General features: G+C 36.6%; 1 protein-coding gene across 1 annotated transcript in view; it reads left to right on the top strand.

Annotated features, from left to right (window-relative positions):
* AHCTF1 (AT-hook containing transcription factor 1) overlaps nucleotides 1-26,857 on the top strand; it is a gene marked incomplete at its 3' end in the record, with an annotated part of 72,126 nt that overhangs the window by 27,781 nt on the left and 17,488 nt on the right. The window contains exons 12-28 of the mRNA XM_080699515.1: nucleotides 1,548-1,638; nucleotides 3,141-3,230; nucleotides 5,326-5,466; nucleotides 7,132-7,236; nucleotides 8,102-8,195; nucleotides 9,494-9,617; nucleotides 9,777-9,833; nucleotides 11,087-11,233; nucleotides 11,927-12,114; nucleotides 16,258-16,402; nucleotides 16,479-16,610; nucleotides 17,251-17,401; nucleotides 18,007-18,157; nucleotides 18,360-18,467; nucleotides 21,646-21,823; nucleotides 25,219-25,419; nucleotides 26,285-26,699. Of these exons, the coding sequence (XP_080555641.1) occupies nucleotides 1,548-1,638; nucleotides 3,141-3,230; nucleotides 5,326-5,466; nucleotides 7,132-7,236; nucleotides 8,102-8,195; nucleotides 9,494-9,617; nucleotides 9,777-9,833; nucleotides 11,087-11,233; nucleotides 11,927-12,114; nucleotides 16,258-16,402; nucleotides 16,479-16,610; nucleotides 17,251-17,401; nucleotides 18,007-18,157; nucleotides 18,360-18,467; nucleotides 21,646-21,823; nucleotides 25,219-25,419; nucleotides 26,285-26,699 (2,518 nt within the window). The remainder of the gene's footprint in view (nucleotides 1-1,547; nucleotides 1,639-3,140; nucleotides 3,231-5,325; nucleotides 5,467-7,131; nucleotides 7,237-8,101; nucleotides 8,196-9,493; nucleotides 9,618-9,776; nucleotides 9,834-11,086; nucleotides 11,234-11,926; nucleotides 12,115-16,257; nucleotides 16,403-16,478; nucleotides 16,611-17,250; nucleotides 17,402-18,006; nucleotides 18,158-18,359; nucleotides 18,468-21,645; nucleotides 21,824-25,218; nucleotides 25,420-26,284; nucleotides 26,700-26,857) is intronic.

Below are 26,857 nucleotides of genomic sequence, written 5' to 3'. Positions count from 1 at the left end.
CTACTTAGTGAGGCCCTCTGCAACTTAGTGAGATCCTTTTTCAAAATAAAGAATAAAAAATAGGGTAGGGGGTATAGCTTGAAGGTTGAATGCCCCTGGGTTCCATCCCCAGAAGCGTGGGGAAAAAAAGAATGCTTTGTTTTGTTTTGCATGTGTGGGGGGTCAGAGTGCTGGGCATTGAACCCAGGAGCTTTCTATTTCTGAGTTATACCCCATCTTCCTTTTTTAAAAATTTGAAACAGGGTCTTGCTAGGTTATTGAGAGTTTTGCTGAGTTGCTGAACCTGTGATCCTAGTGCCTCAGTCTCCCAATTACTGGGATTACAAGTGTGCACCACCATACATGCTTTTTTTTTTTTTTTTTGGTAGTACTGGGGATTAAACTCAGAGGCATTCTACCTCCTAGCTACAACCCCAGCCCTATTTTCTATTCTTTATTTTGAAACAGGGTCTCACTGAGTTGCTAGTAGCCTCACTTAGTAGTATCTGAGGCTGTCAGCAAACACAATCCTCCTGTCTCAGCCTCCCAAATGCTGGGATTACAAGTGTGCTGCCACACCCGGCTCAATCATGCTTTTTTTAAATAACAGTTCATTGAGAAATGCATTGAGATATATAGTATATAGCCCAGCTATTTCAACTGTATACTTCAATGTGTTTTTATATATTTGTAGGGTAATGCTTGCCACATTTATTTTTATTTTTATTTTATTATTTTTTTTATTTTTTTTATTTTTGGTGGTACTGGGGGTGGAACCCAGAGGCTTTTCTACCTCCAGGCTACACTCCCAGACCTATTTTATATTTTATTTGGAAACAGGGTCTCAACTAAGTTGCTAAGAGCCTCACTAAGTAGCTGAGGCTGGCTTTGAACCTGTGCGATCCTCCTGTCTCAGCCTCCCAAGCACGGGGATTACAAGCGTGCGCCACCACGCCCGGCCTCACATTTAGTTTTAGAACATTTTCCTTACCTCTAACAAAACCTAATACTAGTAGGAGCCACTCTTTTTCCCTTTCTCTCTCTTCCTATTCTTTGGCCCTAGGGAACCTCTCCTCTACTTTTCTGTCTTTATGGATTTACCTACCTATTCTAGATATTGTATATGAATGAAATCAAATACTGTTAGTTTTTTGTGACTGACTTTCCATTGGCATAATGTTTTAAAGTCTCATCTGTGTTACAGCAAGCACTTCATTTTTTTTGGCTAAGTAATATTGAATAAGTATACTATATTTTGCTTAATCTTCAGTTGATGGGCATTTGGGTTGTTCCTCCTTTTGGTTGTTATGAGTAATGTGGTTGTGAGTTTCATATGAAGTATCTTGGAAATCTTGGGGTCATAAGTTAACTATGTTTAAGATACTGGGGAACTGTCAGGTTCTAAAAACAGTAACATGAGGATTGTAAATTTTCCATCTCCTTACCAATGCTTGTTATCTTTTTTGATTATACCTATTCTAGGGGGTCACTTCTCTTATTATTTTTAGCCTTTTGCTGCTTGTGATCTTATGGTTTTCATTTCTGTCTTTCTTTAATAAATGGTGTAGGAAGAACAGTTAGAAGCTATATTGTCAGCAGCAGTTCAAACAAGTTCCCTCGGACTTTTGACTGGTTGTATCAGAAGGTGGATAACTGAAGGTAATATTCATATTTTTACAACAAAAATATTTATTTTTAAAATACTAGTTCATTTAAAACTTAATGTGATGCACACCAATAGTACAGTATCAGAGCCAGGAACCTTCAGGTTGCCCTACCATTCCCTTTCCCCATCCCTGGCAACCATTAAACTATTCTCTTTCGATAATTTTGTCATTATAAGCCAGGGGTTGTGGCACACGCCTATAATCCTGTACTTGGGAGGCTGAAATAGAAGCATTATAGGTTTAAAGCTAGCTTTAGCAATTTAGGCTTTCAGTAACATTGTGAGACCCTGTTTCCAAATAAAAAATAAAATAGGGCTGGAGGTGTAAATCAGAGCTAGGTTCAATCCCCTGTACAAAAAAAAAAAATTATAATTTTGTTATTTTAAGCTTTTTTTTTGTGTGTGTGTGTGGTACTGGGGTTCCTAGAAGCCTCTTCTACCTCCGGGCTACACTCCCAGACCTATTTTTTTATATACTTTTTGTTTAGAAACAGGGTCTCTTAAGACAGTGTGGCTGGCTTCCAACCTGCGTGATCCTCCTGTCTCCGCCTCCCAAGCGCGGGGATTACAAGCGTGCGCCACCACGCCCGGCTATTTTAAGCATGTTTTTAAATGGAATCATATAATATGTAACATTTTGGGATTTACATTTTTCACTCAGCACCATTTTTTTTTAATTTAAAATTTTATTTGCTGTACTGGGAATGAACCCAGGGGTATTCCAACTCCAATCTATACCCCCAGCCCTAATTTTTATTTTTATTTTTTTTTAAACAGGGGCTCATTAAGTTGCACAGGGCCTCACTAAGCAGCTGAGGCTGGCTTTGAACCTGTGATCCTCCTGTCTCAGCCTCCCAAGTGCTGGGATTACAAAGCCACTCAGCTCCATTCTGTGGCGATTCACTCAGATGGTATATCACTGTTACTTTACATATAGACACATATGTACCAACTAAGGCATCATAACTCATATATATATATATATATATATACACACACACACACACACACATATTTAAAATATTTCCTTACAGAAATAAAAATTCATCATAAAACCACTTTATAATTGTAAAAAATAAAAAAAAAACAGTCCCAATTGAAATCTTAATATCCTTTATAAACACTTTTTATGTATGGGGCATAGGGAGAATCTAGAATACTGCTTTGTTCTTAATGTTCATTAATCTGATAATTTCTGAACCTTTACCTGCCAAAGAAATTTAAGAGAATACAGGCCTCTTATTCTGTAGAATGCCTTTGTTTGTTCATGTTGTTGAGATTCAGGCTTTACATTTCGGATAGCATTACTATGTATAGTAATATGCTGATGAGATGTCCTGAGTAGTATATATTTTATCAGAATGTCTCCATTAATGTTGATATTTGCTTTGTGAACTTGTTTAGGGTGCTACATGCCAGGTTTCTCCACTGAAATATACTAGTTTTCTCTTATAACTAATTATTCTTTATTTTTCCTTTCATATTTACAAATAAGAACAACCAAATTCTGCTGCTAATTTGCGGTTTGTTCTTGAGTGGACATGGAATAAGGTGGTTCTCACTAAAGAAGAATTTGACAGACTATGTAAGTACAAGTATGGACTTAGGGCTAAATTTCATAGTAGAAAACTTAATTTTGACTTTTAAGTGTGTAATTATAATTTTCAATCAGTTTGAAGTTGTAAACTCTTAAAATTTAAAGATGTCCCAGGAGAAAAAGAGAAATTATTTTTCATTAAAGTGACAAAAATATCTCTCTGGCATTTTTATGTGATGGCTGGGCAGGTACCCATGGATCAGATAATGCAGGTTGTTGAGCCAAGTTGGCAGTTTGTAAAGGATTCAATTAGACTGATGCACCAAAACCACATAGCCAAGAATTCCAAAGAATTGCTATGGCAATAGCAATAGGATTTGCTATAATGGGAACCATCACTTCTTTTTATTATTGATCTCTATTAATAATGTCATTGTGAGGTGGCCAGATACGTCTTAGAAGAGGGTTTTTCATGTTAGAGGTTAGTAAGCAAGAAAGGATTTGAGAACCTCATGTAGTAAAAATTTGTATGCTTTGTGGGCTTTCTCCCTTCCAAAATATTTTCTATTTTCTTTTCTTTCTTTTTTTTTTTTGGCAGTACCGGGGATGGAACCCATGGGCATTCTACCTATTTTTTTATTTTGAAACAGGGTCTCACTGAGTTGTGAAGGGCCTCGCTAAGTAGCTAAGGCTGTCCTCGAGCCACAATCCTCAGGTCTCAGCCTCCCAAATGCTGGGATTACAAGCGTGCGCCACTACGCCCAGCCCCAAAATATTTTCTATTTCTAAACAAATTATATTTTAAAAGAATATATATCTGGCTTTATTAATTAATTAATTTATTTGGTATTGGGGCTTGAACCCAGGGCCAGCCCCATTTTGTTCTTTTTTGTTTTGAAACAGGGTCATTAATTTGTGAGGGTCCTTACTAAATTACTGAGGCTGGCCATGAACCTGAGATCCTTACATCTTAGCCTCCCAAGTACTGGAATTACAAGCATGTGCCATTATTCCTGGCCTCAGTAGAGGATTTTTAAACTAACAAATACTGATTGGAGCTGGGCCTGTTTATACACTTGTAACCCTAGCTACTAGGAAGGCCAAGGCAGGAGGATTTCAAGTTTGAAGTTATCCAGGGCAACTTAGACCTCTTAAAATTTAAAAAAGTGCTGGGGATGCTGTTCAGTGGTAGAGCGCTTGCTTAACATGATAAATAGGAATAGAAGGGTTTCTTTCTATGATTTTTTTTAGGCCATGCTTTTGAAGTTTTAAACTTGAAAAAATTAAATGTTTGAATCACCACTGAAAAGCGTGTTTACCCTGATCAGGTCAGGGTAAAGATATTTTTCAAGAGAAGAATATCTGATATGTGTTTTGTAAAAAAGAAAAAACTTGATTCAAAACAGTTTATAAAATGAACAACTAAAGTTTTGAGCATAATCTGGTAGTTTGGAGTTGGTAACTCAGATATTCTTATAGCCTTAAGCATCTTTGCTGGTTAATAGAGCCTAATAGTTAAAACACATAGTATAAGCCAGGCGTGGTGGCACACATTTGTAATCCCAGCACTTGGGAGGCTGAGACAGGAGGATTTTGCAGGTTCGAAGCTAGTCTCAGCTACTTAGTGAGGCTCTCGGCAACTTAGTGAGACCCTGTTTCCAAATAAAATATAAAAATAGGTCCGAGAGTGTAGCCTGAAGGTAGAAGGCCCCTGGGTTCCATCCCTAGTACCACATCCCCCCCCCAAAAAAATACAGAGCATTAATAAATATTAAATATTTTAAATGTATTGGAAACATAGAAAATCAGAATTTGATTTGAAGAAGAATTTTATAATTAAAATACTCTCTAGACTAATTGTATAATATTAATTTGATTAAGTTGGACATTGGTAAATATTAGGAAGATAAGCTCTAATGTATATTATTTGAGTTCAGATTCTCTTGCTGGTTTTATGTTGAAAGTACTTGCTACAGTTCCTTAAAGATATTTGCAATTCCCATCATATTTTTGTAAAGCTTGTGATATGTCATGTGTAATAGTTCTTTTGGTTGATAGAAATTTGAGAAAATTGGCATTTGTGGTTTTAATGCATTCATATTTACTGTGGGGAGACTAATCTTGTATTTTATCCTTGAAACAGGTATACCATTATTTGATGGTTCATGTCGTTTTATCGATCCACAGACTATACAGTCTATACAGCAGTGCCATTTGCTTCTTAGCAACCTTAATACAGTCTTAAGCTGTTTTGCAGCAGAGGCCCAGGATGTCACTGAGAGAGGTGTGTTCTTTGTTTTATAACAAACGGATTTTTTATTTTACTTCTTGACATAGAGAAAGAATAAAGTTCTTATTTCTTAGGTGGATCATTCTGTAGAGGACATTCCCATATGTTAGTGGGTTTGTGTGTGTGTGTGTGTGTGTGTGTGTGTGTGTGTGTGTGTGTGTGTGTGTGGTACTGAGAAGTGAAACCAGGTGGCATTTTACTTCCAAGCTATACCTCCAGCTCTTTTGTTTATTTTTTTATTTTCAAACAGGGTCTCCTTAAGTTGCAATGGGCCTCACCGAGTTTCTGAATACTTCTGTTTCCATCTCCTGGTACTGGGATTTTAAGTATGTGCCATCAGGCCTGGTTAGAATTATTTAAAGCACAGAATGTTGTTAGATGTACTTTTAGCAAGTGCTAAAATGAGCTTGGAAAATTCTGGCACAAATTACTAGTTATGGTAGGGTATTTCCAGTAAGATTTCCAATTTTCAAATTATGTGGTTTTTGTTTTTTTGTTTTGTGATGCTGGGGATGGAACCCAGGTGTATTCTGTCTTTGAGCTATACCCCCCAAGCAAATATTTTATTTGGAAATAGATCTCACAAGTTTCTGAGAGCCTCACTAAGTTACCAAAGCTGCCTTTGAACCCATGATCCTCCCAAATACTGGGATTATGGTTGTGCGCCACATGTAAACTGTATACGTAGATTTTTTTTTTTTTTTTGGTGGTACTGGGGGTGGAACTTAGAGGCTTTCTACCTCCGGGCTATACTCCCAGACCTATTTTATATTTTATTTGGAAACAGGGTCTCACTAAGTTGCTGAGAGCCTCACTAAGTAGCTGAGGCTGGCTTCGAACCTGTGCGAACCTCCTGTCTCAGCCTCCCAAGCGCGGAGATTACAAGGGTGCGCCACCACGCCTGGCTTTGTATACGTAGATTTTTATTCAAAGAAGTGACAGTACTGTTTTTCTTTCTATTGCATCACTTCAGTGCTTTTTATTTTGTGATAGTAGAGATTGAACCCAGTGGCATCCTACCTCTGAGCTATATACCTTTTATTTTGAAAGAGGGTCTTGCTACGTTGCTGAGGGCCTCATTAACTTGTAGAGGCTGGGCTTGAACTTGTGATCCTCTTCTTGTCTCACCCTCCCAAGTACTAGGATTATAGGCATGCACCACCACATCGTTTCCAATTCAAGCCTAATTTGAACAGCCTATATTAATGATATTTTACTTCTTTTATTAAATTTCTAGTGTAGCTGGGTATGTTGGCTATAGACAGGTATGTTGTAATCCCAGTTCTTTGGAGACTGAGACAGGAGGATAGTGGGTTTAAGGCCAGCCTCAAAAGCTTGGGCTCTCTGCAACTTAGACCTGTTATTTAAAAAAATATATATATATAGGACTGGGATTGTAGCTCAGATGTTGAATGTTTCTGGGATCAATCCCCTCTACCACCAACAAAAGAAAAAAAAATGTGTTGGAGATATGCTTGACATGATTTTTGACCACAGTTAATTAGATACAAGCTAAATTTCTTCAAAGTGTATAAAAATTGTTAAATGTCAGCAAGTAATCAGTTTTTTTTTTTTCTTAAAGACTGTTAATGTATCTTACTCTTTCTTTTGCTGTTAGTAATTGAAAAGTAAACAAGTGATGTCAACTCTTCATTTCAGGAATGGTGGACCTGAGCAATAAGCACCTGGTCACCCAGCTCATCTGTCAGTATGCACAGATGGTTCTTTGGTTTTCCCATTCTGGGCTCTTACCAGAAGGCCTAGGTGAGTACACTCACTGCATGTATTCATAGTAATCAGAACGTTCTTGAGTCTTGATGGTTTTTTCCGACCAGTTGGATTAGATTTCCTTTTTTTCTACTTTTTTTTTTATCACACTCGTCTTTTGTATCTTCAGTGCCTCACTTCTGTGCCTGACACTTGAGTTATGTATGCAGTCATCGGATTGAGTAACATTTGAACACAAATTGAGAAAACATGACTTCTGAAGTTTAATAATGTCACTAGTTAAAATTTAGAACTGTGGAACTATGGTTTATATAACCTTTGTTGATTACTTTTTCATTTTAAGTGTTCTTTTAATGGGTGTTAACTAGTATTTGCTATCAGTTAAATACTCCTTTTTACCTAATAAATTTTAGAACCAAGAATTATAGACTTCTCAGTGTTAACTTTTTCTGTACAATATATGTTAATTAAAAAAAAAAAACACCCTCTAAAACCTCCAACTTCTTGAATTTCCAGGAAGCACATTAGATTTTATTTAGATGTGTTTCTGCACATGTAATTGCTGTTGCTCTTATTCTTCAATAGAATTAGATTTTGATTTGAAGAAATAATGAACATTGATTGCTTTCAAATTATTGGTTTTACCTAGGGAGTACAGTTATTTAGAATAGTTTGCAGGGTTTTAAGTCAGTCAGTATCCTTACTTTCATGAGATTGTTTCTTATACATCTGTACATAAAAGGATCTGTAGAATTTTTACGTTACTTTAACAAGCAGGTTACGTTACTTTAACAAGCAGGTTAAGCAGTTTTATAAAATATCAGTATGTTTAACCTTAAGTATTATTGAGATATTTTGGAAACATTACTAGCTTTTTTCCAACTCTTTAAAAAAAATCCAGATGATACTGTGCAGCTGTCAAGGTTATGCTACAACTACCCTGTAATTCAAAGCTACTACACCAGTCGACGAAAGAAGTGTGAGCGTTTATCAAGGTATAGTGCATTCCGACCTTCAAAACACATTTTAGAAATTTTAAAAAGCTAGACCTTTCCAAAATAATACATCATGCTATAAAATGATTAAATAGGTAGATTTTTCAGTAAAGTATCAGAATTTGTTACTGTTACTCTTTGAGTTGTACTTTTTTCCTTGACTTAATGGTAATAGCTATGTTGTCAGCTTGAGTGTTATACCTTAAGGTTTTGTTTTTTTTTTTTTTTTTTTAATAATGTACTGGTAATTGAACCTAGAGGCATTCTACTTCCAAACTACACCACCAGCCCTATTTTTTATTCTTCATATTTAAACAGGGTTTCACTAAGTTGCAGAGGGCCTCACTAAGTAGCTGAGGCTGGCTATTAACTTGCAATCCTCCAGTCTCAACCTCCCAGGTACCTACCATTATTGCCTAAATAAAACTACCAGTTTACCCTGAGTGATTTGTTAGAGGTGATTTTATAAGCGTTTGACTAAGATATTTTGTTAATCAAAAAATAAAGCTGAGTGTGGTGGTGCTTGCCTGTAATTCCAGTATTACAGGGAGATTTCCTACACTTCCTTTATTTTTGCGGTACTGGGGATGGAACCTAGGGGCATTCTACCTCCGAGCTATACTCCCAGCCCTATTTTTTATTCTTTATTTTGAAATAAGGTCTCACTGAGTTGCAAAGGGCCTTACTAAGTAGATGAGGCTGTCCTCGAACTGAGCCTCCCAAATGCTGAGATTACAATTGTGCGCCACCACACCCAGCTTTCCTACACTTTTTGATGCTATTTATCATGTACATTCTAATGTCTGCATGAAAGTTATATAAACTAATATATGCAGGATACTTAGTTTAGTACCTGACTCATAATTAAGTAGAAATTGCTGTTGCTATTAGTATTAGATGAGGAAATAGGAACCACATCTTCTTACTGTATTCTAGGTGCTCAGTAATTTTTGGATGAAGGAATAACTTTATTCATCCAGTGATGAAAGGGAAAGTATTGCTCTTTGACTTTGAACTTTGGGCTGCTGTACTCTTATGGTAATTTGCTCACAATGGGGAAAAGTAGAATAATCCCAGGCAATTGACTGTTTAAACCGCATTCTTTCTTAGGACTTGACCTTGTCTGACTGCCCTGCTAGTGGCTCATCTTGAGACAACTTAAGGTTTTACTTGAGTAATACTTTTTTGTGTCTGTAATCCTCATGATGCTAAATGATCTCATCTCTCTTCTTGAAAGTTTGTGGCTTGTTTTGATATAAAACATTTACAATATTAAATAAAATGTTTTCATCTTGCAGAGCGAAGTGGAGCCATGATTGCTTGCTGATTGATGGATTAGTTTCTCAATTAGGAGATCAAGTTGAGAAGTTGTGGAAACGGGATGAAGGAGGCACAGGAAAATATCCTCCTGCTAGTCTACATGTAGGTTTATACTAACATGTTGTCACTTAAGCAGGCTATAAAAGTTGGGAAAGGAGGAGATGTAGTTACTTATATTTTTTTATACCTGGTATAGGCTAGGGAGAACAAGAGGCATGAATGACTAAAATGTACTAAACTTTGTACCCCTTTCTGTTGTAGGCACTACTTGACATATACTTATTAGACAACATCAGTGAAACAAGCAAACATTCTGTTGTATCCTTTAAGTTTTATCAAATATTAGAGTAGTGGTCATCTTACATATGTAATCTGATATCAATTTCATGTTGGTTGTTGTTGTTTTTTTTAATGAGGTTTTTTTATCCAGAATATTTTGTTTTGAATCAGATGGTCCATGATAAGCCTAAAACTATATGAAAGGATTTGACTTACTTTGTTTTGTAGGGATGTGAACCTTGGCTTTTATCATATTCTCAAGTGTGTCTTATGACACTCAAGAATAATTGTTCTAATGCTGGTTAAATGTGGGAGTTTAACTTGGGTACAGTACTTTCCAAGCATGCACAATGCCCTGGATTTAGCCCCCAGGACTGGCAAGCAGACATTCTCAATGGGGTTGACCAAGGTGCTGAATATGAATATAAGTTAGCTTAATATGGCCTTAGACATTATGTGAGCCCTTTCATTCGTGTGTTTGTGTGCATGTGCGCATGTATGCGTGTGCACGCAGTACTGGGGATTGAACCCCGGGGCATTCTACCTCTGAACTACACCTCAAGCCCTATTTTTTATTTGGAAACACTGTATCACTAGGTTGATAAGAGTTACAGTACTTGTTCAAGCTGTCTTTGATTCTAAAATCCATCTTGTCCATGCCTTTCAGTTTCTGAGATACAGATTGTGCCATCATGCCTGGCTGAGTCCCTTAGTGCTTATCCTTAGGCTCTCAGCAACTTAGTGAGACCCTGTTTCCAAATAAAAAGTAAAATAGGTTTGGGGGTGTAGCCTCGAGGTAGAAAGTTCCCAGTGCATACTTGAAGGTTCCATCTCCAGTACACCCCTTCCCCCCATATACACACACATTGCTAAGAAAACTATTTTCTTAAATTATTTTCTCCACGGAGAAAATATGCTTTAGTCCATCTCCTTTGTGGTGGTGGTAATGAAATACTAAGAATATGAAGTTTGGTAAAGGATTGTCTCTTCAGTTTAATAAAATACTCTCCCAACCAATTCAGTAGGTACTCAGGAAGCTGAGATAAGAGCATTTCAGATCCCATTAAGGCTGGCTTTGGCAGCTTAGCAAGACCTTGTCTCAACAGTGAAAAAGGGCTTAGGTGTATCCCTTTACACATGGCTTTCATGTGTGAATCCCTGGGTTTCATCTCTAATGTGTCCAAAAATATTAATAAGGAATAATTTTTAAGTCTATATTCTGTTAGTGTACTTTAAATATATACATAAGAGTTTTTCTTTTGGTTTATTTTCCTTAATGCTCTTTGGTAAAGACCATTTATTTGCTACTTGATATTATGTATTCCTTTCCAAACAAAACGGATACTCCTATTGAATCTTTTCCAACTGCCTTTGCCATTTCTTGGGGCCAGGTTAAACTTATTCAAGGATTTTGGTTGATAGATCATAATGACTATGAGGTAAGTCTGTACACTTAGAATGTAACTTTTCCTAAGTTAATGAATTTTAGAAAACATGCATAATCAAATTAAACTTGATATTAAAGATGATACAGTCTGTTACCATTTGTAACCTAAGTACTTAGTTTAGTTAGTACCTTCACCAAGCAAGCACTGCCTTCAGTAGAAAGAATACAAGGATAAAACTGTTCAGACTTCGGATTACTTACTTTCTAAAGAGTGTAGTGAATAAACAATCATGAATATTTGAAATGCTGTGTTTGTTAGAGATATATTTGGGGTGTTGAGTGAAGCATAGAAGGCAGGGTCTTAGTATATGAAATTAGTGGAAAGATTTTATATAATGAACCTGGAAGATACGGGGCTTTTAATAAGATATGGGACTTTTGAAACAGGATCTTCCTAGGTTTCTGAGAGTCTGCTACTTGCTAAGGCTGTCCTAGAAGCTGTGATTCTGTTGTTTCAGCCTCCCAAATACTCAGATTATAGGCATGGGCCATCACCCTCAGCTGCTTTTACTCTTACAATAAAATATACCATAGATTAAAGTATTTCTTTAAGCTCATATTTACATAGAATTTATCTTGATTTTTGTGATTTTTTAATTGCTTATCTTTTTAGAGATAAGCAGTAACTACTTGGTCAAAATACAAGGGATTATGTTTTTATTTTGCTCATTTCTCATTATTGCAGAGTGGTTTAGGCCTTCTGTTTCACCCAGCTACTGCAAAACCTTTGTCATGGCAACATTCAAAGATTATTCAAGCCTTCATGAGTCAGGGAGAATATAAACAAGCACTCAGATATATTCAAACAATGAAGCCGACAGTTTCCAGTGCTAGTGATGTTATCCTTCACCTCACTGTTTTGCTTTTTAATAGGTAAGTATGTCTTATGAAACTATAAACTCTTGAACATATATGTTAATAAAATGGAATCCATGCAAGAGATAGTAGCAATCATAATATTTTACTTTTTGTTACATCATCTAATATTCTTATGCCTCTTGATTTTTTAGTGTTTAGAAAACCAAACTTTTATTTAAAGGAGTACCTTGAGCTAAAAAGGGATACCAAACTGAGATGTACAATAATATATATTATAAATACTGTGATTACATAATGATAGTTATACAATGACTGAAAAGTTTTTGCTGTAAGCATGAGAATACTAACCCTCTCCTAGACTCACCTTGTGCTAGACAAATGAGTTGCTGTTTTTTTTTAACTTTTAAAAAAAACTTACATTAATGATATATTGTTTATAAATTAATCTAGACCCTTAAAATTAAGGTTATTTGAACACCCACTAATTGTGGGCAAAGATGTATATTTTTTTTGGGCTCATATAGATTTGAATTTGAACCTAGCTTGTATTGCTTTCTTAAATATGATCAAAAGCAGTTTTTGTTTTTTTGTTTTTTTTTTTTTGGTGGTACTGGGGGTGGAACCCAGGGAGCTATACTCCCAGACCTATTTTATACTTTATTTGGAAACAGGGTCTCACTAAGTTGCTGAGAGCCTCACTAAGTAGCTGAGGCTGGCTTTGAACCTGTGTGATCCTCCTGTCTCAGCCTCCCAAGTGCAGGGATTTCAGCCTCCCAAGTGCAGGGATTATAATGATGCGCCACCACGCCTGGCTCTCAAAAGCAGTTTATAAGCCAAGCTAACGCCTCATGTTACCTGCTCAAGAGCCAGAGGACCTCAAGTTTGGTGCCAGCCTGAACAGAAATATAAAAGGATGACACAGTGAATTTCCAGCTTTCTAAGTTTCCTCCTGGGACATAGTCATTGTTACTACCTTCTTTTTTTATCCTTTCTGAGATCTTCTGGACATATGTTAACAGATGTTAAATGTGCATCTCCCTACTCCTTTTAAACCAGCATATGAACATGGTACAAATGCCATGTGGGTACTGTGAAGATGAACAAGGGCATTCTATCTCTGAACTACACTCCATCTCTTGGTTTTTTATTTTGAAACAGTCTTGGTAGGTTGTTGAGAATCTCACTGATCCTCCTGTCTCAGCTTCCCAAGTACTGAGATTATAGGCTTTGCTGTCACACCTGGCGTTGGTATGCTTTTTAAAGATTAATTTATGTTTTTTTTTTTTAGTGGTACCTGTGAGTAGAACCCAGGCACCTTTTACCTCTAGGTTATTTTTTTATTTGGAAAGGAGGTCTTACTAAGTTACTGAGGCTGACTTCAAACCTGTGATCCTCCTGTCTCAGCCTCCTAAGTACTGGGATTAAAGGTGTACACCACCATGCCTGGCTATAAATTTGATTTAGTTTGACATTTGTTTTATTTTATTCTTTTTTGTGTATATGTGGTAATTTTATGGAACCCAGTGACATTCTACCTCCATGCTACACCCCAGTCTATTTTATTCTTTTATTTTGAAATAGGGTCTCACTAAGTTGCTGAGGATTGCTGTGAACCTGCAGTCTTTATATCTCAGCTTCCCAATACTGGGATTACAAGTATGTACCACTATACACTTAAACTATATAGCTTCCCTTTTTTCTTTTTAATTTATTTATTTTGGTATTGTGGATTGAATCCAGGGGCATTCTACCTCTGAGCCACAGACCCCAGGTTCTTTTTTTCTTTATTTGGAAACAGACAGGGTCTTGCTAAGTTTTTGAGGCTGTCTTTGGTTCTGTGATCCTTCTGTCTTAGCCTCCCAAGTACTTTTGATTACAGGTATGTACCATCATACCCAGCTGAGCTTACTTGTTTGCTTATTTTTTTTGTTGTACTAGAGAGATGGAACTCAGGGGCATTCTACCTTTGAGCTATATCCCCAGCCATGTTTTATTATTTTATTTTGAAACTGGGTCTCACTAAGTTGCAGAGGGCCTCACTATTTTGCTGAGATTGGCTGGAAACCTGCAATACTTCTGTCTCAGCTTCCCAAGTACTGGGATAATAGTTGTGCACCACCATGTGGGCTCACTTCCTTGTTTTTAAGTGTTAGGTAGCTGTTGATTGTATGAATGTACTGTTTGTTTCCCTTAATGAACTTGTAGGTTATTTCGATCATTTGCCATTCTAAATAATGCTATAGTGAACAACCACACATTTTGCACATGTACTAAATTATAAAGTTCTAGAGGTAGAGAAAGGATATGTGCAAATACCCCTCTCTGAGGGCTATTCTATTTTAATTTTTTTCAGATATTTATAAGATAAATATGTCTTAATGTTCAGTCTCATTACAATAAGAATATCATTTTCTAACAATTTGTTTTGTGCTTTTTTTCTGCACTTAGGATTTTTCGTAACTGATTTATTATAAAATTACAGAAATTAACCTTGTGAGATTTCCTTTATATAGTGTTTTGCTTATAATGGAGTTTACTGTACTGAAAGTATTAAAAATTCTCTCCTATCATTTAAATTCTGGATCCATTTGAAATTTGCTATTGTGTTGTTTAGAAAAGATACTAGTATAGCTGGGCTTGGTGGCGCACACTTATAATCCCAGCACTTGGGAGGCTGAGACAGGAGGATCGCACAGGTTCGAAGCCAGCCTTAGCTACTTAGTGAGGCTCTCAGCAACTTAGTGAGACCCTGTTTCCAAATAAATTATAAAACAGGGCTGGGGGTGTAGCCTGGAGGTAGAAAGCCCCTGGGTTCCACCCCCAGTACCATAAAGAATAAAAAGAAAATGTTTCTAGCATATAGAGAAATAGATCAGTATAATTAAGTTTTCAAGCTCCCCTCCAAAATAAAGTTCCACAGGTATCAAGACTTTCTTACTCCTGATTTATTCCCCCCAGTATATTTTGTGGCACTGGGGATTAAACTCAGGGGCATCTGCCAGACATGGTGGCGCATGCTTGTAATCCCCGCACTTGGGAGGTGGAGACAGGAGGGTCGTGCAGGTTCGAAGCCAGCCACACGTGCTGGCTTAGGAGACCCTGTTTCCAAATAAAAAATATAAAATAGGTCTGGGAGTATAGCCCAGAGGTAGAAGGGCTTCCAGGAACCCCAGTACCACCCCCCCAAATAAAAAACTCAGGGGCATTTTATCTCAACAATACCCCCAGTCCTACCTACCTGTCTTGTCTATCTACTTACATAAATATATATTTATTTACATATGTATATATAAATTTGAAACAGGATCTTGCTATATTATTAAGAGTCATATTTATCTAAACATTAAATGAAGATGTTGTTATTCTGCTATAAGTGAACATTTTCACCTTTTTTCATTTTGGGGAGGGGAGTAGGTGCTAGGAATTGAATCATGGCTCTCGTGCATGCTACACAGTGCTCTGCCACTGGGGTACACCCCAAGCCCATGATTGATTTTGGCGGTTTCTTTGGTGGTATTAGGATTTTTTTAATTTTTTTATATTTTATAGTAATTGTAGGATGGTACCCAGGGGTCTCTACCTCCAGGCTATATGCCCAGACTATTTTATTTATTCATTTTTATTTGGAAACTGGGTCTCATTGGGTTGCTGAGGCTGGCTTCAAACCTGTGATCCTCCTGCCTCAGCCTCCTAAGTAGTATAATTTCAAGCATGGGGCACCATGCTTGGCTAGGTATTAAGAATTGAATCTAGGCCACTCTTAACACTGAGCTGTACTCCCAGCCTCCCCTCCCTATTTGAGACAAGGTCTCCCATAGTCGTGGAGGCTGGGCTTGATTTTAAGAATTTATGATCCTCTTTTTTCAGCCTCTCAAATATTGGAATTAGAGGTATGCACTACTGAATTCTGTTCATTTTTTTTTTTTTAACATTTTAATCACTTTTGTATGTATGTGGTACTGGCTATTGAACCCAGAGCTGTTCTACCTCTGAGTTATACCCCTAGCTCTATTTTATTTATTTTCTTTTGGAACAAGATCTGCCTATGTTGTAGCTAGACTTGGACCTGTAATTGTGCTGCATAAGCCTCACAAGTACTAGGATAAGTTGGATGTATAAATTATCTTTGAGATTCCATAGGTAGATGAGTTTTGAACTTTTTAAGTAACTTCTAAAATTAAACTTTATTGATTTTAGGTGCATGATTGAGGCTTGGAGTTTATTGCGACAGCATTCTAACCGAGTGAATATAGAGGAATTACTAAAGCATGTCTATGAAGTCTGTCAGGAAATGGGCTTAATGGAGGATTTACTGAAGTTACCATTTACTGACACTGAGCAGGTAATCACTTAACTGTACAAACCTATCACAATTCAAGCTGAATTGAAAGTTTACAAATCTGTTTTGTTCTTCCTAGGAATGTTTGGTGACATTTTTGCAGTCCAGTGCCAGTGTTCAGAATCATGAATTCCTTTTAGTTCACCATTTGCAGCGTGCCAATTATATCCCTGCCTTGAAGTTGAACCAGACTCTGAAGATTAATCTTATGGTATGATTAAAGTTATTTTATTGTTTGAGGCAAGAGAATAAAATTAAAAATTTGGATTTACTTTTCATGTAAAGACTTGGAATTTTTAGTGACCACTGTGCTTTTTTTGTTTTGAACTTGGAGAATCCTTTTCTTATCTCTGTAACATCACTGCAAACTGGGCATATCTCATTCTTTTATATGAGTATGCCAATTATGTTCTCATGTCTGCCCATACGATTAACCTCCTCAATCAGGGAAAATGAGAGGAAGAGTTAAAGGATATCAGTAATTTTATATTTTGAAGAGCATTGACTTCAAGGGTTAGACTGAATATTAATTTGCTCTGTGTTTTGTATTTACTCTGAGCCTTGGTTCCTCATCTGTAAAACAGTGTCTCTTTGTGAGGTTATTGCGAAGATGCACAGAGATATGTGGAAATAACGTGTTACCTGACGTGTGGATGCTTAATAAATGATATCGATTGTTTTTATTAGTTCTGAAGGAGTATATCTTGGTCCTGAGGGTTTGGAATTTATTGATGTATCAATTAATAGGTCATGTGTTTGGAAATATTTAGGATGGATTTTTTAATGTTATTTTAAATTGTAAATATATAATTCTAAAGATTGCATTTTTGCCAATTACGACATGTTAATAGAATGATCGTGATCCTCGTTTGCGGGAAAGATCGGTGGCTCGAAATTCTATATTAGAGCAGTATGGGAAAATCCTTCCTAGAGTCCAGCGAAAATTAGCCACTGAGCGAGCTAAGCCTTACCATCTGTCAACATCATCAGTTTTTCGAAAAGGTAAAATTGCATTGAAGAATGTCAAATACTCTTGGGCTAGAAAAGATATTGAACAATCAACTTTTTGAAATTCTTATCTTAAATTTAGGTCACCTTTGCTGATAAATATATACATTTATCATAGCCATGCTTTTTTAGTTGCTTGTCATTCTCTAACCCATGAATTGTAGGCCTTTCTTGGGGGTTTTTACAATTTACTACTGTAGTACAGAGTGAAATGGTTATTTCTGTTGAAGATTCTTATCTAACTTTAGAAAGCATGTTAAATGATTTTTACTATTAACTTAAAATACCAAATTGTTATATTTCTGCATAAGTTGGGCAGGATAGAGCATACCTCTAATCCTAATTTGGAGGCTTAGACAGTGGGATTGCAGGTTTGAATCCAGCCCTTGGTAACTTGGTGAGACCTTGTTTCCAAATAAAAATAAAAAGGGCTGGGAGTGTAGCTCATAGGTAGAGTGCCCTTAGGTTCAACCCCTAGTCCCACAAAATAAACAAATTTCTGCACAGCTCTGTTTTCTGTGTTGCCTAATCAATTTTATTATGTTATTAAATTGTATTAATTAGACATGGAATTAAATCCTACATTCTTCATTTTACAGTTTCTAGACCCAAGCCGTTATCAGCATTTCCAAAGAAAACTGTAACAGGGACAGTGTTGTCAAGATCCACTTTTATCAATAATGTGTTATCTAAAATTGGAGAAGTGTGGGCAAGCAATGAACACAAAAATAATGCCTCACTTGACAATAGGTATGTTTTTTTATCTTATATTTTTAAGTTTAAAAGCTTGACTTAAAAGTATAAAATGTTTACTATTATTTTGGGTAATGCAGAATTATACAAAGTAAAAAATGAGAGCCTTTTCCTCTTCTATTTAATCCCATCTTAAAGCATTTTTATAAATGCTATCTGTGATACATAATCAAAAGTTAAATTTTTATTTTCTTTGTAGTCCTAAAATAGAGGAAGCATCTCCTATAGTATATTCTTTCCCACATCCAGAACTGCCTGAGGCATTTGTTGGAACACCCATTTCGCAAGCATCACAGAAAATTTCTAGGTAAGAGTGCCTTAAATCATCTTTAAAGTAACCACGTTAGTAGTAATTAGAACTGCAGCTTTTACTTTTCTTAAAATTTTTACAGATTTTTTATTTTGTATTTTTTGGGAGGCAGGGTAGGGGGCAGAGTACTGGGATCATAGGCATGTACTACTACCATGCTGGGCATGAGAAACCTGTACTTTTTTTGTGTGTGTGTGGCACTCAGGATTGAACCTGGGGCATTTTATCCTGGAGTTACCCCCAGCCTTATTTTATTTATTTATTTTTTTTGGAAACATGGTCTCAGTAGGTTGAGAGTCTCACTACTTGCTGAGGCTGTCCTTGAATCTGTCATCCTCCTGTCTCAGCCTCCCATGTACTAGGACTACAAGTGTGTGCCACCATCCCTGGTCTAAAAGAAAACTTTTCAACCAATATTACTGCAGATGGAAGAAAACTGATGAAGATGTGAATATTTATCTTCTATATAAATCAGTCCATTTCTTTATATTTTTCATATTGGTTTGCATTTTGGAGTAGTAAGTAACTATATTGTTGGTTCTGGTTAGGAGAAATAAAGTAGGTAGATAGTGGCAGTGGGCTCTAGCAAGGGTTATGTGCTGTTCTCTGTAATTTTGTTGATGTGTGCAAATATAAGATGCATTTTTTATTTGGATGATGGTTTAAAGAGTTAAGGAAATTCTGAGACTAAGTATAGTATATAACAAATTCTTTAGAAAATATGTTAATCAAAAATATTTTTTTCTTAGTCTAGTGTGGTGGCCCAGATTGCAGGTTCAAGGCAAACCTCAACAATTTAGTGAGGCCCTCCGTAACTTAGACCATTTCAAAATATAAAGTGAAATGGAGATCCAGGCCTAGTGGTGTATCCTTGTAATCCCAGCATTTGGGAGGCTAAGACAGGAGGATCAGGGTTCGCAGACAGCCTCAGGTACTTAGTGAGGCTCTTTGCAACTCAGTGAGACCCTGTTTCAAAATAAAGAATAAAAAATAGGGCTAGGGTATAGCTTGGAGGTAGAATGCCCCTGGCTTCCATCCCCAGTACTAGGGAAAAAAAAGTGAAATGGATATAGGAATGTAGCTCATAGGTAGAACATTCTGGATTTAATCATTATTTATTTAAAGTGTAATTTAAATGTTAATCTTAAATCATAGGATCATTGTTATTTGTCAGGCAAAACCAGCTTTTGAGGAGAAATTATTCATAAGTAGATACTTAAATATAAATATTAACACAGTGCATGTAACATTTACCATGATATTGGGATATCTTTATGTTAAAAATGAGCAAACTATTGAGAAGTATAGATTTAAATGCAAATTCGGTTGAGAAAAATTGGAACAGAGTAGAAAACAAAAGATTGAAAGAAATGTCTCAATTTAATAGTTTTGGTGTGGCTCAGAATAACAAGTGGAAAGACCCATGTGCTAGACATGATGGTGCATGCCTGTGATCCAGTACTTGGGAGGCTGAGACAGAGGATTGCAGATTTGACACCAGCTTCAACTTAGACTCTGTTTCGAAAAGAAAAGGGCTGGTTTTGTAGCTAGGGTTTAATCTTCAATAACAAAAAGTAGAAAAGATTCAACTATGAACTTTGTTGATCTACAATGCTAATAGTGACAATCTCTTCTGAACCTAAAGGATGGATGAAGAGAAGGGACAGAACTGGTGCTTTTCTCCACTGGGCAAAAGAGCCTGCTGTGCCTTTGTGGTTTTTTTTGGGTGTGTGTGTGTGTGTGTGTGTGGTACTAGGGGTTGAGCCCAGGGTCATTCTACCTCCAGGCTATACCTCCAGCCTTATTTTTTAATTTTTATTTTGAAACAGACTATCTCTAGGTTGGTATGAGTCTCACTACCTACTGTGGCTTTACTCAAACCTGCAATCCTCCTTTTTTAGCCTCCCAAGTACTGAGAATACAGGTGCCACACCCAGCTCCTTTTGTGGTTATTCTTATGGAGCGACTGGCATTTGGAGGAAGTAAAAGATGCTGTTTCTATCACTAGACAATACAACCATAAAATAGACTGTTAGGAAATAGTGACCTGTGCGAATTGTACACTGTAAATTGTGACCTGAAAATTTTACTTTCAGTTTTAAATTATTTATAAATTAAGTTTTAAGCTTATTTTGACTATGTATGCTTAATAGAGATTGATTTTTATCATTTGATGTATATTGAGTCTAGAATATTAATTATATTATACTACTAAACTCATTAATTTAAAAAAATTAAGATTTTTATTTTTGGGGGGTACCTGGAATTGAACCTTAGGGACATTCTATCTTCAATCTATACTTCACTCCTTTGTATTTTTTTTTTTTAAATAGGATTTTAGGTTGCTAAGGCTGACCTCAAACCTGTGAACCTCTTATCTCAGCTTCCCAAGTACTGAGATTACAATTGTCTGCCAACATGCCTGGCTAAAAATTAACTTTTTTGAGGGGTATCTGTCTAGTCTTTATTGCATTCAGATCTATACACATAAAAATAAATAAGTAAACCACTAGTATAAAATATGTCACATGTAGGTAAAACAGTTTTAAAATATTGATGAAGCCAGGCATGGTGGCACACACTTGTAATCCCTGCGCTTGGGAGGCAGAGACAGGAGGATCGCGCAGCTTCGAAGCCAGCTACGCTGGCTTAAGAGACCCTCTTTCCAAAACAAAGTATAAAATAGGTCTGGGATTGTAGCCTGGAGGTAGAAGGGCTTCCAGGTACCCCAGTACCACCCCCAAAAAAAAAATACAGAGAGGGAGGGAGGGAGGGAGATATGAAAATGAATTGTAGTAAATGGGTTGCTAGGGGTGGCTTGTTCTATTTTCTTTAGTATTTTCAGTCATTAATAGTTAATCTTTATTTCAAAATAAATGCATGGCTCATAGTGAAGACTCAGTAAATATTGGTGGGAGAGAGGGAGAACAATTAGAATTCCTTGTTTTTAAATTGTTATGATTTTCAGTCGTCTTTGCTATTGAAGTAAAAAATTTCTGTCTTAACTAATAGTTTAGATTACATTAATATACTTGAACATATGCTTACATGTGGTTATGTGTTTATCAGTAAAAATACATATCTAAATATTAAAATGAGATGAACATTATTTCTTTAGTAAAGCCAGTGAATAGTTAGTAATATTTATATATATGTATGTATATTTTGATTACAGATTACTGGATTTGGTTGTTCATCCAGTTCCCAGGCCTTCTCAGAGTTTGGGGTATGTTCTGCAGAGCTCCCCAAGATCTCCTTTGTACCTATTGTCCAGTTCTTTGCCACTAAGTTCACATCCAAATAACTCCAGGGCTTCGGAATTACATTTACTTGAAACACCTCTTGTAGTTAAGGTTAGTATTTCACATTTAGCATTCATAGTAAAGCTAAGAAGCTCCTGTTTTTCAAGTAGCACAAAAAATATGCTGTTTATAACTGATACCTCTGGTTAGTCAACATCTTTAAGCATTTTTAAAATTTTCATTTTAATTTTTTTTATGGTTATCTTCCCAAAATGCATGCTTTATTATTGTATCTTCTTAAACTGGGTTAATTATCCTTTTCTGCTTAACATTAATCAAATCGGTTTGAGTATAATACATATAAGGTTCTGAATGGTCATTATGAATTGGCTTTTGTCACTAGGCATAGTGGTGCATGCCTGTAATCTCAGTATTTGGGAGGCTTAGACAGGAGGATCACAGATTGAAGCCATCCTCGGCAGCTTAGTGAGGACCTCAGCAACTTATTGAGACCCTCTTTCTAACCAAAAGTGCAGCTAGGCATGGTGGCGCATGCTTGTAATCCCTGCATTTGGGAGGCTGAACCAGGGGGATCATGGTTTGCAGACAGCCTCAGTTACATAGTGATGCCCTTTGCAACTCTGTTTCAAAATAAAGAATAAAAAATAGTGCTGGGGGTGTAGCTAAAAGGTAGAATGCCCTTGGGTTCTATCCCCCGGTAGTGCAAATGAATGAATGAATGTGCAATTCAGAGGTATAATTGCACTTGGCTTCAATACCCAGTACCCCATAAAGTTTTTTCATTGCAAAACTTTGTTTTTGAGTGTTTTAATTTTTATGTAATCTTAATTGCTAATGTTAAAGTCTTCTATTTTCCTTATGTCAAATACTTTTTAGTTTTTTGGTTAATTCATTTTTACTTTGAATCCTTTGATGAAACCATAAACTTCCTACTATGAATTTATCTGACTCTAAATGGCTTTTTTGCGCCCTCCCTGAGTGTTATTATCTATGAAAAAAACAGAACCAAACTTATGAAAATGATCTTTTAGCCCCTCCCTCTCTTACTCCCTCCCTATTTTTTATTTTTCTACTGGGGATTGAATTTATGAGAACTCTATAGACTCTCGAGCCTTGTTTTTAATTTTTTAAACAGAGTCTCGCTAAGTTGTTGAGACTAGTGACAAATCTTTCATCCTCCTATCTCAGCCTCCCACGTGGGTGACCATGTCCTCCTTACCTTTTTTTTTGGCAGTACTGGGGATTGAACCCAGGGGCATTCTACCTCTGAGCTATACCTCCAGCCCTATTTTTTTATTCTTTATTTTGAAACAGAGTCATCACTACATTGTGGAGAGCCTCACTAAGTAGCTGAGGTTGACTACGAACCTGTGATCCTCCTGTCTCTTCCTCACAAGTACTGGGATTACAAGCGTGTGCCACCACACTTAGCTTTCCCTGTTTACTTTTTTGTTTTCAAAGTATTTTTACGTATGTTATCTTCTAACTTGTCCAACATTCTGGATTAAATCCTAGAAGCCTGCTTCTTTTTATTTTTGGTATTTTGGCTATTTCTGAGTTTTTATTTGGGAGATCCAGTATTTATAAAGTGAAACCTGAGAATTGTTATTTTTTACATTGAATAAAAAGGACCCCTAAATGCTATTTCTAAAATAGTTGTTAAAATAAATTTGATAAGATTTTTAGGTTCCTGACAATTAACATTCAGTATAGTATTTTAAACCTTTTTTCATATGTATATTTGAAAAAAAAATCACATTTTGTTCTTCACAGCTGGGTTCAAAATAAAATTAATTCAGGGAATAATTTTGTATCTCTTGAGAAAAAAGTAATAATCTTGCTGGGATATGGTTGCACATGCCTGTAATCTCAGTACTTGGGAGGCTGAGACAGGAGGATCATAAGTTTGAAGCCAGATTCAGCAAGTTAGTGATAATCTTTCCAAATGAAACTGAGCCTGAAGCTCAGAGATAGAATCCTCTGCGCCCCTCAAAAATCCTAATATTTATAATGTGTTTAACAGGATTTATTAATCTAATTGGGCTTCAGTTATCTCTTTAGGTCTTTAGGACAAGTTAAATGAAAATTATTTCCACTTTATAAGTGCTAATTTTAAATTGTGTTAATTCTAAATCTTCAAAGCATTTTAGTAAGTAATGCACTAATAAATGGATTCTTGTGATGAAGTTTTCTTTCTTTTTTTTTTTTTTTTTTTCTTGCCGGTCTGGAGATGGAACCCAGGGACATTTGACCTGTGAGCTACACCCCTTGCCCTATTTTTTATTTATTTTGAAACAGGGTCTCACTGAGTTGTGGAGGGCTTCACTAAGTAGTTGAGGCTGCCTGTGAACCCCTATCCTCTGGTCTCAGCCTCCCGAATGCTGGGATTACAAGCATGTGCCACCATGCCCAGCTGTGATGAAGTTTTTCTGAGTCATACTAATTTTTAATTTAGATTAGCTTCCTATAATTAACATAGGATTTGTTCATTACCCACAATTTTACATTTTACCTGAGAATTTATAATTTATTTATTTAGTGCTGCTAGGGATTGAAACCAGTACATTTTACCTCCAAGCTGTATCCTTAGCCCTATTTGATTTATTTTTGATGCAGGGTCCTCTTAATTGCTGATTATCTGGCTAAATTGTAGAGGCTGTCCTTGAACCTGCAATCCTTCTGTCTCAGCCTCCCAAATACTGAAAGTACAGGCATGCATGAAAGTGCCCTTCTTTGTATGGTTTTTGTTGAATTTAAATTGGAAAATGACCAGAGCTGCTGCTTTCTTTCTCTCTCTCTCTTTCTTTCTTTCTTCCTTCCTTCCTTCCTTCCTTCCTTCCTTCCTTCCTTCCTTCCTTCCTTTTTTCCTTTTTTTCCTTTTTGAAGTACTGGGGGATGGGGCATTCTACCTCTGGGCTACACCCCTAGCCCTATTTTTTTTTTTTTTTTAAACAGAGTCTTACTAAGTTGTACAGGGCCTCACTAAGTAACTGAGGCTGACCTCGAACCTTTATCTTCCTGTCTCAGCCTCTCATGTACTGGGATTACAAGTATGTGCCACCACTCCTGGCTTGACCAGAGCGTTTAAAAAGATGATGGATAGCCGGGCATGGTGGCACATATTGTAATCCCCACTCTTGGGAGGCTGACAGGAGGATCATACAGGTTCGAAGCCAGCCTCAGCTACTTAGTGAGACCCTATTTCCAAATAAAATATAAAATAGGTCTGGGAGTATAGCCTGGCGGTAGAAAGCCCCTGGGTTCCACCCCCAGTACCACCAAAAAAAAAAAGATGATGGATATAAAATTGTTTTATAGCCTTATATATAGAAAGCCCTGGTAGTGTTTACTTTCTTCCATCCATTCTGAAATAAAATTCTTTATCTCAGAATATAACCATTGTTGTAAATCAAATGATTTGGGTCTGTTCATATCTAAATGTCCTTTACAAATACTGATTGAATTCTACTTTTTCTCTGTCACAGAAAGCTAAAACTTTGGCTATGTCAGTTACTTCTGGATTTGCTGAGTTTACTCCTCAATCCATCCTAAGGTCTGGTCTTCGAACAACACCTTTAGCATCTCCTTCTGTATCACCTGGGAGGTCCCTCACTCCACCTTTACGTCTTAAAGAAACTAAAATTTCATTCATGGAAGAAGGCATGAATACAAAATGGACTGCTGGAGTAAGTTTGATTATAATAGGAAAAGAAGACTTAGTAAAGAATATATTAGCTTCTACAAGTAAAGTTTTGTTTTGTTCTGTTTTTTTGGTACTGTTCATTGAACCCAGAGGCATTCTACTTCCAGCCTACACCCTTAGACCTTTTTTTATTTTTGTGAAACAGGGTTTCTCTAAGTTGCTGAGGCTGGCCTCAAACCTGTAATTCTCCTGTCTCAGTCTGCCATGTATTGGGATTACAAGCACGTACCACCTTGCTCAGCTTCTAGATAAATCAATTTAAATAATACTGCTATAGATTTTTTAGAGAATCTTGTAGATAGTTCTGAGTTATTAAACAGTACAGAAAGAAACTTTAGGGCATTGCTTAGTAAGCTCAATCCAGTATTTTTTACAGGTATAGAATATAGGAGCGGGAAGCACCAAGTAGGGTTAACTATGTAGCCAATGAGATACTTGGTGGCAAAAATGGTCTAGAATCCAAATCTTATTATTAGTCCATGGGGTTTTTTTTGTTTGTTTGCCTTTTATCTTACACTGTATTACTTTCCTTAAGTTTGTTTTTCTATTTGGTTGGGTGTGTCTTAAGAGAGCAACTATAGGTTAAGTAGGAACACATTCGGTTATTATTTTTCATCTGCCTCGATTGTTTTAGTTTTCTGAAATTACTGATCTATTACCGATGAACAAAGCATATTAACAGCCATTGGCTTTTAATTATTTACCTGAAGAGAATGGATTTGGAACTAGTGAATTTTAACAATGGACAGTTGGGAGAAATAACATGGAAAGGGTCAGTATGATTGCAGTAGATAGTTTAGGACTAGATTGATATTTATGGATTTTCTTTGAATGATCTTATTTAACAGGCTGCAGATAATAATAACACAAAAGCATTTGTTACCACACCATTCCATAAATGTGACGTTGCAGCAGAATCTGAATGGCTGAAGAGCAAAGGTGAAACCACATCTTTCCCGCTGAATAGCTCTGAAAAGGACCATGCAGAAATGGATGAAAGGTCACAGGGTACACCCTCTCAAAGTTTGGAGAAATTGGATGTGAGCAAAGAAAGCAGTGTTTCAACCAGATCAGATCAGACTACTTTAGAGTACCTGGATGCACCGCTGCCAGAAGACTTTGAAGATACTGCTTTCATGTCCTCCAAGCCAGCAGGTTCTTCTGCTGAACTAATTACCAATTTAACTGAACAAACAGAGAAGGATGGTGATAAAGGTGTGTTACAGTCAGAAGTAACTCCTTCAGACGAGGGGAAACAAATGGGTAAGAACTCTTTTTCCACATACTCATTGCCACTGATACTGTTCGTTCGTTCTTTCTTTCTTTCTGTCTGTCTGTCTGTCTGTCTTTCTTTCTTTCTTTCTTTCTGTACTGGGGATAGAGCGACGCAGGGTCATTCTACCTCCAAGCTACAATCCCCA

The sequence above is a fragment of the Muscardinus avellanarius genome, assembly GCF_963383645.1.
Source record: "Muscardinus avellanarius genome assembly, chromosome: 7".
Taxonomy (NCBI): Eukaryota; Metazoa; Chordata; class Mammalia; order Rodentia; family Gliridae; genus Muscardinus; species Muscardinus avellanarius.
Note: the sequence above shows the minus strand (reverse complement) of the source record. Positions and strands in the feature narration are given on the sequence as shown.